The 12,190-nt window shown below is 34.6% G+C and overlaps 1 protein-coding gene across 1 annotated transcript in view; it reads right to left on the reverse strand.

Moving 5' to 3' along the window:
• TTN (titin) overlaps nt 1-12,190 on the reverse strand; it is a 241,485-nt gene that overhangs the window by 178,576 nt on the left and 50,719 nt on the right. Inside the window, exon 41 of the mRNA XM_075831506.1 lies at nt 8,461-8,517. Within this exon, the coding sequence (XP_075687621.1) occupies nt 8,461-8,517 (57 nt within the window). The remainder of the gene's footprint in view (nt 1-8,460; nt 8,518-12,190) is intronic.

Consider the following 12,190-nt stretch of genomic DNA (forward strand, 5'->3'; position numbering starts at 1 on the left):
AAATGTAACATCCGGTGATTCCTTCACTTCCTCTTTAGAAGTATCTGCTTGTAGAACACCTAGTATAGCTTTGCAGGAAGCCTCCCCATAACTGTTCTCTGCTTTGCAAGAGTAGATCCCTGCATCAGAGATGTTTACACTGCATATCATAAGACTATGCTTTCCTCCTTCTTCTTTTATAACATATATCATAGCATCTGGTGTTATGTATTCACTATCTTTAAACCAGTTAATGGTTGGTGTTGGCATGCCATCTACAGAGCAATTTAGTTCTGCATTTGCTCCTGCTGCTACATTTAGGTCAGAAATGTGCTTTGTGAATTGTGGTGGTTTTTCAGTAACTTCAAAGTTTATCTTAACATCATCGCTATATTTTGAGTTACTGGCTGCATTGTGATCATCAAAAGCCAAAGGAAGAACATCAAGAGAAATGACCATGCTTTTACTATCAGGGGAAAATTCAGGACTAGTTATGATTTTCACTTGCTTCTCAAAATCTTTAACTTCACTTTCATCCAACTCAACTTCCAAAAGGATTTCCTGAGGAGAAGGAGACCTTGATGTTGTATATTGCTCCATATCAAACTCCATGACATGCTGATGAGTTACAGCAGGTGGTAAAGCACATGATTTGCCATCAAGAGGTAAAATGTCCACCTGGGTAAAACTTTTGGCTTCTCCCAAAAAGTTCACAGCAATACAACTATATTTTCCCCCTTCATTAACTTGTATGTTGTGAATTTCTAGTATATGCATATTTCCTTCTTCTCTTATTTTGATTCTGTCTTCATTTTCAAGTAGCAATGAATTTCTGTACCATTTCACAACTGGTGCAGGGCAACCTACAACTTCTGCAGTAAAGCTCAACACATTATTTTCAAAAATCCGTTTCTTAAGTAGTGGTTTAATAAATGCTGGAGGCTTTTGAACCTCTATACTTGAATTTTGCTTGCCCTCTTCTCGTTCTTTTTCAGAATCTTTAAAGCCTTCTTGTGAAGGTCCCGCAAGATCAGAGGATGCCTGACATTCTTTTCCACCAGAGTCCAGCAGTTGTTGGACAGGTGTAAAGTAATGGTCAGGAGAAGTTGCAGGAGTAAGAAATGTTTCACTTAATGGAGAGTAAAAACAATCAGTAGAAGAGGGTGGAGTGAAAAATTGTTCAATATCAATCGCTTCATCGCTGAAGATACTACCAGCTTCAACTGACATCTCCGATTCTGGAGAAAATGGTCGAGCAGACTGATTCTTATAAAATTCATATACAGTATCAAAGGTTACATCTTCAACCTCCAGTGATGTTACGTGCCCCAACTGCGAGTTGTTCCTACTTTTTATATCTTCTGGTATTACAGAAGGACATTGTGCCCCAATTTGAGATTGTGGTATACTAAATTGTGCAACATCATTAGTATATTCCGAACCAACATTTTCAGAATTACTAACACCTTCCTTCATTTTCTCATTTCCTTGAGTATCCTCTAGAATACTTTTTTGTATATTCATATGCTGTCCATTTTTTTCACATTCAATGCTTTCAGTGCTCACAATTGACATAAGATAATCATTACCTATATCTTCCCCTTCAAAAATGCCAAGGTATGAAATGTCTTCAATTTCATTTAAATTTTGTATGTCATCTTGTCTTTCTAACTCATCCAAATTTAATCGAAACTTATTGTCTTTTGAGGGCTGCATTATTGTTTGCATAGTTTGTTCACTAGTCTCGTTTTTTGTTGTGTTAGCTTTTTCTGAATCAATTAGTTTTGCCTCTAATGGCTTTGGTTCAGAATATGTTACTGGAGTTTTAACCATAGAACTCCGCCTAGGAGGGGGTGTAGGCAATTCCTTCTTTACACTAATATTTATTGACTCATTTTGGTCAGCGCTGATAGTTCCAACCACAGAACTCTTTCGCGTAATTGTCTTATCTGTACCAGTAACAGATTTATGTTTCACAAAAGAATGCCTCCTCTGTGGTACGACTGGTAAGGTCTTCTTGTCTGCTGCCTCTTTACTTTCTATGTTCTGTTCAACAGTTTTAACTTCCACTGGTTTAGTCTCAGTATCAGTAGATATACTTTTAATAAAAGAACGTCTTCTTTTAGGTACCGTAGGCAATTCTTTTTTTGTGATAACATTAACAAGCTCTTTAGATACTGAACCCAGGCTTTGTTCTGTAGGACTTTCTTTTACGGCATCAAGTTTGATTTCAATTGTTTCATTACTTTTAAACTGTAAAACTGCAGAAAATGACTCCTGGAAAACATTTTTATTTTCTACTGTGATAACTGAAAGTGGTAAATCTTGTTCTTCAGTTGATTGTGGAATAGCATCTCTTTTATCCTCTGCATCTCCAATATCCTTGACAAAACTACTTCCAGTGTCATCCATCTCTGTTCTTTCACTAACAATATTACTCTTAGTCCTGCCATTTGTAATATCTGTATGGTCATAGACAGAAGATTGTGAACTGTGGACTATTTCTTTTAAGTCTATTTGGTTATCTTGATTGCTACTTCTCTCATTAATTGTCTCATCAATGCCATATATGAGATTATCATTGTCTTGGGTATCACATGAAATTAACATTGATATACTTTCAGTTTCTTCAGTGCTAACATTGGAAACAAAAGTTAGTACTTCATTATCTAAGATTGTTGTCTCCTCTTTCTCTAAGTCTGTTATGCTCTGGTGCCATGTCACCTGCGGTTCAGAATCCTCAGATATTATGCATTCAAGAACAGGACATGCCTCTTCTTTGCTATCTGCTTGGAATTCATTTTCTTGAGTTGCTTTCCTTGCTTTATTGGAAACATCAAAACCGAAGGTAAACTTATGCTTGATTTTTTGTTTATTATTTGTAGACTTTTTATGTTCAGTTTCAACTGTCTGGAAACGTTCTTCTAATTCTTCATATTTAGGAACTGGGGTAGGAGCAGTAACTTTAATTTCCACAGGCAATGATAATGATATATCTGCTTTGCGGAGCATATCATAAGTAACCTGTGGTAGCTGAAGACTGAATCTATTATCACCATCGGAAACAGACTTTTCTTCAGCATTGGCAAGAAGCGATACAAGTTCTTCATCCTCATCTTCAGTGAAATGTTTAGAAACATTCATTTCACATTTCACCAAGGTTTCACCTCCACTTTGGTCCTGATTTCCTCTACTTTTAACTTTAAGTTTGCCAAATGTTGTATCAGTTCCATATTGGTTAAATATTACGCATGTTATAGAACCTGAATGTTGAAGAAGGACACTAGAGAATGTTAAAGTAGATTTTGCTTCTGCATTAACTATTACAAAATCATCATTACGGGGTATTGATTTGTCATTGTTGTACCAAGAAATAGTTGGCTGAGGATACCCATGGAAATCACAAATAAAAGTGCATGAGTCACCTTCAAATGCTTCCTGAGATTCAATATCATGAGTAAACATAGGTGGGCATGGAAACAACTTTTTGTTAACAGATCTTTCAGAAATCTCAGAATCGTCATAGAGGTGTTTTCCACTGTCAGGCTCAATTTCCTTCAAAGCTGTGAGTTCTAACTGTACATCATCTTTTTCTATGAGATCAACATAGTCATCACATTGTAAACCTTCAATGTTTAATGCAACCAGTATCTCTTCTTCTTTTTCATCATGTATTTCTCGGTTTTCATTATCTGGAGTGACAGTTTCTGCCTTTTCATGTTTCCTCTCAGAAAAAGTTTTTGTTTCAAAACGTTCTTCAGATGTAACTTTTGTAACTTTCTCTTGCTGATCAATTTGCACAGGCTGCACTTGAAATTCAGATACACTATGCTCAATAATGTCAAATGAATCTGAAGATTCTAATTTAACATAGTTATTTACTGCTGTGAGTTTAGTATATTTAGCCAATGGTTTAAAATCGAAATCAGGTTCTGGTGTCACTATAGCCTTCTCTTTTTCTTCCATTTCAGGAGATATTTGATGAATGGATTCCTCACCGCTAACTTCCTGCTGCAGTTTGGCTGTAATGGTAGCTGACAAACCCGATTTATAGGAATGCTGTAGCGGTGTAGGTATACCTGATTGGTTAATTTCAGTGAAAGTGAGTAATTCTGGTTCAAATTCATCACTTTCATCAATTAAATGTTTATCACCATGAGTATCCTGCCCTATAGGAAATAGATCCATCTCAGAATAATATTCCTGTACTTTTTCATCTATATTCCTAAACATTTCCTGAAAAGATTTTTCCTCTTGTTTGGTTTCAATCCAACTCAGCTTACTTTCACTGTATTCTATTTTTTGTATGGATGATGTAATTAAATTTGATTTAGGTAGTTCCTGCAAAACTTTGCAAGCATCAGATTTTTCAATCTCTAAATGTTCTGTCATTGCTAATTTTATATCATCTTTTCTACCTTGGACATTAGCAATGTTTATTAATGATGGAGCCAAAGCATTGTCTTCTGCATATATTTGTTCATTTTGAAGAGACATTAGCTCTTTCTGGTCGTGATCCTTTTTGTGGTGTCCATTCGCTTTCTCAGATTCTAGTACTGTTGGCTCATGTACTGGCAAGCGCATTAAGGTAGCTTCAGCAGGAATTTGTAAAATTTTTGATGTAACAGATTTGTATATTTGAATAGATTCCGGTATTGTTAAAGCTGTAACTGGTTTGTGCATTTGGACAGGCTCTGTTAAATCCAAATCTCCCGCCTCTTCCTGAGATACAGCACTCATGAGTAGTGGTGTAGCATCTTTTTCTGAAATTTCCAAATTACTTTCAACAATCGAAAGCATATTCCCTTTTCTTTCTTCAGTCACTGCTGTGTCTCTCTCAGGGAAATAGTTGTCAATAAGTTCATGAACTGTTTTATGTTCATGTAGAGTTCGTTTTTCATCTTGAATATGTTGTGTGGGGAAATCATTTGGTCTAATCTCGCATAATGGCTGCAAAATTTTAGATTTAACAGGTTCATACAATTCAACTGCTTCAGGTGCTTCTAATTTACTCTCTTGCATTATTCGTTTTTGGAGATCATTAGTGAAAGTTATTGGCTTACTAGAATCAATGTTGTCTACTTGTATTTGTTTTTCATGATTATCTAAAACTAACTGCACTTTATGATCATCTTCATGAAAATGTAATTTGATTTCTTCACTAACATTTATAGATTTGGAGAGGTTACCAAATACTTCCTTCTTAAGATTGGTTTCATGGCACAATCTTGTTTCATACTTTTCTTCATATATTTTAGATTTAATATGCCCATAAGGTTGAGACTTTACTGGCAATTTCATTGCATCAGGCTTAAAAATATCATGTTCCATCATGTTTTTATTGTCTTTCTTTTCATATTTTCTTGTACTCGATTCAGGAACAAACTTACTGTATTCTGTATCTTTATCAGAGCTTTGCAGATCTTCTTGGGCCATTTCCGAATAACTTTGATATGTACTACAAGCTTGAAAAGGTCCAGGTCGTATTTTGGATCTGACAGGTTCATTCATTTGAATTTTTTCTTTAGGTGATTCTGTTTCACTTCCTGTTTCTTCCTTCTGACTTGGTTCCAGTACTGGCTGAACAGAGATAGATTCTAATTTTGATAAGTCCTTTAGTTCTTCCTGTACTTGCAAGGGCAGCCAGTTAATATTTTTATCCCTAATATTATTATCCCTAGGTATTTCATCACAAGCGTGTGCTGAGATATCACGCGTCATCTGTGACTGAAACAATTTAACTTTGTTCTGGCTAAATTTCTGGGCTGTTCGGCGGACATAACTGATTTCTGAACGATCTTGGAGTACCTTAGATTCGATGGGTTTATTCATTTGAATAGGCTCTGTTAACTCCAATGTACTGTCAATTTTTTCTGCCCCCTCATTTGTAATGTGAGCTGAAACATTATCAGGGCTTAATACTAATTCTATAGGTTTTAATTGCTTGGTATTGTCCACATAGTCTTTTGGCATATCACTATCAATGAGAATTTCATTAACATTGCATTCACTGACAGTGCTAAGGCTTTCAGTATGAATCAGCCTTGTTTCATCTTCTGCCATTTTAAACATAGATGAAGCCAATATGCCAGCTTCAGTTTTATGCGGTGGCATATTACTGATGTTTGGCTCCTTTATTTGTGGTCCAGACACGTTTGTAGACACTTGTGGTACATCTAAAAATGAGCTTAGTTTATGGAAACTTGTGTCACTCTGCAAAGACTCAAGGTCTATATCAGAGTACACATCAGAAGAGCAAACTGAACTTCTGCTCCCTCTTGCACGTTTAATCTCCCGCAACTTTTGCAACTTTGCTTGTATCTCTTTGTCTAAGAATTTATCACTTTCCAATTTTTTCTTTCGTCGTCCTTTGCTCTGATCTTCACTCGAAATAATTTTCTCAAAGCTTATAGTTCTGACAATACCTTTTTTAGGGTACTGGTTTCGCATTATCTGAGTTTCCCGACGTTTATCAAAGGGTGAGCCAACACATTTAAGATCAACTTTTAATTTGCTTTCTCTCTTTTTCTGAACTAATGAATCAATACTTTCATGTGTTTTCTCAGAAAACCTCACAAAATCTAAATATCTAGGATTCTGCTCTTCCTTTAGCGCTACCAGCAGTGATGCAGTGCTCTCAGATGAGCCCTCACTGTTTATAGCATATATACGATAGCTTCCAGAATCTCGGTCTTCTACAGCTTTAATTAACAGACTGCAGAAATTAATGTGCATATCATTTTCAGTTTTAATCACCCTGCGTTTATCTTTCCCAATAGGCTTATTGTTGTGAAACCAGGAAACTTTTGGCACTGGACAGGCTACCAATTTACATCGGAAAACGGCAGGCTCTCCTTCTAAAACTGATCGAAATGACAATTTTTGTGTGAAGGAAGGCTTAATGAACTCTGACCAAGAACCAATTGAAGATGTCCGACTTGCACATCTATTAGAGGAGACAAGTCCATGTTCCAAGTAATCTTCTGTATCGGAAAAGGCACCTCTTAAGTCTCTTCGCTTTTCATTTTCTTTTACCTCATTGAAGAAAATTTCTATAAAAAAAAAATCTGTATTTTAAGAATAGCTCACCTTCTCAAATATTTGAATTAAAAATATAATTTTTAACTAAAAAGTTTACTTATATTTAAATATTTATATATTCATGCTACATAAACTACAAATCCAGAAATATATTCACTCACCATATTTGTTCGAATAAACGCAACGCCTTGTTCTTTTTTAAAGATTCTGACGCGAATATCGTTTGATGTTTGTTCTTTCTTCAAAATGTAGAAATTTCTTCTTCAACAGACAGGTAAATCTCAAAAAATTTTAAGTACCCTTTTTTGTGTGTGCACAGCTGTCCGAAAGTTTTAGTGGGTTTAAACTGTATTATTAAAATCTTACCTGACTTGCAGACAGCAGAATAAACGCCCTTTCTGATCCTTTTAAATGTGAGTAAAAATGATTTTTGAAAAGAATAAGAAATTGGGTCTATTCTTAATATATCTACATTTAAACGAGAAGGCGTTTATTCGAACTAATACAGCCGCATACTTAGAATGTTAAAGGGAACCTGTCACCAGCATTTCACCTATTAAACCAGCACAACCTGCTGGTAGTGGGTGAAAAATAATTTCTATATAACCTATAATTGGCTTCTTAGTCGGCTCTGTAGCTTTAGTGTTCAGTTTTTTTAGTGTTCCCACACCGTATGCTAATGAGCATAATATTGTCAAATCTTCGTTTGAAAAGAGTCAAATCTTCGTTTGAAAAGAGTCACATCTTCATTCCTCAAGTCTTTCTGGGTTTACCACGCCTCCTTACTTTTGATTGACAGCTCCTCGCCTTTCCCCAGCACAGAAAATCCCACGCTTGTGCATTGATGTCTTCTTCTGGTGTGTGTGCACCAAGGGACACCGGATTATTACGATAAAAGGCACGAAATGTTTGCAGACCGTTATTTACAGTCAGAGGAGGAGTTTAGGAGCGGGGATAACGTCAATGAACTTTTGATAGCAGCGGCCAGTGAGGGATAAGTAAAGTTCAATAGGTGAAATGCTGGTGACAGGTTCCCTTTAAGCAAAAAACTGCAAGCAACATTGATAATGTACAGTACTAGATGCCATCTGCAAGCCATGTAAGGTCTTCAAATTTGTTTTTGTAACGTTACTAAAAAGACACAGCATCTTGACAATGATATTACAATTATGTTACAGTCTTAGAAGATAAGATTACTGTAAAAACCCAAAAATATTGAAAGCACTTTCATGCACAATTCAAAATAATGGAGATTATTGATCAATGTAGCATACATACATAAATTAATAGATAAAGCATTCACATTTTTCTATTGATTTAATCAAACATGTCAAAATATTACCTTGTCTTGATTGAAGATTCCATTGGCTGTGTTACTGGGATTTACACTACTGAATGTTTTAAACATTAATATGTAAAAAATAAAATATTTTCACGTACCTTTCACTTCAAGTTCAATCTGTTGTTCTATTTTATCTTGAAGAACCTTTTCCAATGCTATAAAGGAAAAAATAAAATATTAACTTTGCGGCCTATTGTTACTTTTGGAGTGGATTTTTTTGCATGATAAAATATTGACTATGATACATTTTAGGCAAAGAATGAGCAAATTTTGAAAATAAAAAATTAAGATTCAAAATAAAAGGAGAGAATTTAAATGTGAGGAAAATAAGATTATTTTAAAGATTCAATTTAAAATACTGAAAACCATTATCTCTTAATATGTCAACACACTAATATAAGATATTGACATCAAATATTTAGTGTTGATCATAAAAATATGTTAAATTAGCTTTTATTATCAAATATAATATTTCACGTTGAAAAATGTGATACTAAATTTATCACACAAAACGATTCCTAAAAGAAAATCTGCAAAAGAGTATAAAGACTTGTAAGACATTTGCCCATTCCTTTCCAAGACAGATAACGACCACACTGACATAAAAAGCACATGCCGTAACAATTTAAAGACGTGAGCAGATGTGATGTGAATGCGTCTGTACAGATCATGTGAATAGATATGTGAACATGCCTTTACATGCCTCATATTTATTTGGAAATGCGGAGTTGATTGGTAAATGTATTTTGTAAATTTTTGTTCATTGCATACACCGATATGCAAGAATTCATATTTGGAAAGAACATGCAGTTGCCAACCTTTCACTCTCAGATGAGTGTTGCATTCGGCTTGTCCTGCAGCATTAACTATTTTGCAAGTATAGAAACCACTCTGCTTTGGAAGAACTTTCAGCAGCTTTAAGCTGCAGAGTGAACCATCATTTCTTAACAGGGAAGTTGCAGACTCATCAACCAAAAGTTTGTTGAAGAGCCATATAACACAAGGAGCCGGTATGCCCTTTATGACACAAAAGAGGGAGATATCAGCACCTTCCTTTACAAAAGTTTCTGGGGGCATTTGTTCAAGAAACATTGGCACTATAGCACAACAGTCTATTATTTCTTCATAAGGTATGATGTCCGGAAAGTATTCTTTGCTTCTTTGCCTTTCAGGGCCCTGTGGTCTTTGTGATGGAGTAATAGATATGCTTGATATTTTCACATTGGTTTCCTGTTTTGCTTCGTAAGTACTCTTAATCTGAATTTCTTTGTGAGATCTAAAACTTTTTTTATCTGTATCAGAGTTTATTTGTGCTACTGCTTTGGTGGTGGTTTCTTGTGCTAGGTAAGAATAAATTTTAAAAAGTGTTAGTCAAGAGGGCTCAGGAATACAGTGCATAATAGTACTACAAATTAGATCAAACTAAATAATCCTAAAGGTTGTTAGTATTGTAAGTATAATAAGTAATATATTGATGGTTCTTCTAATTTCATTGCTTTGTTTAGTGTAGTAGTAGTTATATTAATTGCAAATGTAATAGTTTATTCTATAATAATAACAATATATAGTAGCTATATTGCATTATCTTTGTAACATTGTATGTTTCATGAATTTGTATCTATATAATTGATCTAATTTTGTATGTATCATTATATCATTTATTATCAAAGAAAAATAAAAAAATATCTATTTAGTGCAGTAGCAACATTAAAATGTCTGTAGTGTTGTAAAACACTTGTATATAAACAGAAATAAGCACGTTACAACTATGTTTCTTTGGAATAAATTATTGTATCTTTATCAAAAGATTAATGTAATGCAAATGAATGCATAACAATTTAGATATCACCGGAATTGTCAACGTCCATAAGGTATTAAAATTGATTATTTCCAGTGGGTTTATGGTTCTTTTTGTGGAGACTCCACGAGGATGCCAATCCTCCCTCCTCGTGGAGTCTCTGCAAAAAGAACCATAAACCCACCGGAAATTATCCATCCGGATACCTTATATACTTCGACACTTTGGGTGAATTCTAAATTCTTCTGCATTTATTTGATAAGATTTTTTGCAAAGAAACAAAGTTGCAACATGCTTATTTCTATTTATATACAAGCTATACTGCCTTTGTGGGACATCGGAGGCAACTCACCCAGCATATTTTTACCCAGGTATCTATTGCTTTTTATTGGGTCAAATCACTTATAGCTATTATGTTATAAAACACAATAGCTATTATGTTATAAAACACAACATTTTTCCTATAATAAGCTCTTAATAATATAACCCTAATTGTTACCATGCAAATTTTGGCATAGAGCTATGCATGTTAGAATTTGACATCTTTGTCCAAATTTACTATTATATTATTTTTAGTTCTTCATTTTACATTAACTTGTACTAAAGCAAAAACGATGTGTAGAAAAGGTAGATCCAGCACTCGAATAATTAAAATTCCAATTTTATTTAGGTCATGTTAAAACAAGGGATAAAACAAAAATCCCGGGACCACGCTTACGTGTTTCAGACCACTAGGGTCCTTAATCATAGCTATGCGTGGTCCCGGGATTTTTGTTTTATCCCTTGTTTTAACATGACCTAAATAAAATTGGAATTTTAATTATTAGAGTGCTGGATCTACCTTTTCTACACATCGTTTTTGCTTCAATTGCCTGCAGTCGATACAGGATCAGTCTAGGAGTATCTACAAGCACCTACAGCATTTGGATTAATCACTTTGCATCAGTCAAGCATCTTATATATAAAAAATGCATGGAAAACGCAACCATGGCGTGGTGGTTATGAGGTTAGCGAAACTTTTAGTAAAATATTTTTCTATTTTTTATTAACTTGTACTATTGCAGTTAGTTTTGTAGTGTATTTGTGCTATAATTTAATCTATTAAACAACTAAAGAACCATCATTTATTATTTTCAAATATTAAGAAAAGAATCTAGCGACAAAATTAATCAAAATTAATAGCCACCTTCTAAAGTTAGTACTGCAGTGCTTGTCTCTTCTCCAAAATCATTATGTAAAGTGCAACTGTATGTGCCTTGATCTGTCATCTGAACATTCTCTATGGTAAGCAACATGACATTTCCATTTTGGGATATTTTTACTCTTGCTGTGTCTTCTATTGTTTGGCCTTCATGCTTCCAAGTAACTTGTAGGTTGCCATCTAGTACAGCACAGATAAACTGGGCTACTTCACCACATTTCACCGTCATATCATGAAGTTTAAGCAGTATCTTTGGTGTGCGACTGCTAATGGCGTCAATGTTAGCTTTGGTGACCTCTTCTGAACTACTTTGATTGATGGTTTCTTCATACTGTGCTTCTACTGTCTTCATGGATGATGCAGTTATGGAAGAGTTTTCAGAAACACTTTGAAAAACCTGTCCACCTTCTTCAGTGGTAAGCCCTTGTACTGATTTAAATTCTTTTAAATACACTGTGGCTTCTGACACTGACTGTGTGCTGACAGACTCTGTAATGCTTTTCGTAGAACTTGTAAAGCTTTGACTAACTATGGATTGCACTGTGTAATCAAGCGAAAAAAAAGAAATTATCAACTAAATTGTCCAATATTCCTTATGATACGAACAAATATGTTGATCAAGAAGACTTAAACATCACTTGAGAATAATGCATGCCAACTGCATGCTTTGTACAAAAATTGACAAAGGATGAAGAACTGGAAATTCATGCTGACATAGAAGGTTGCATCTTCTTTCGTTGTCGCTTTCCAAAATTTTTGAATAAGATTGTTCTTTAATGATCCAAAGTAAGAGTGACACCTGTTTTACTACTGGATTAAAATAACTGGA

The sequence above is a fragment of the Rhinoderma darwinii genome, chromosome 6 (genome assembly GCF_050947455.1).
Source record: "Rhinoderma darwinii isolate aRhiDar2 chromosome 6, aRhiDar2.hap1, whole genome shotgun sequence".
NCBI classification, from domain to species: Eukaryota; Metazoa; Chordata; class Amphibia; order Anura; family Rhinodermatidae; genus Rhinoderma; species Rhinoderma darwinii.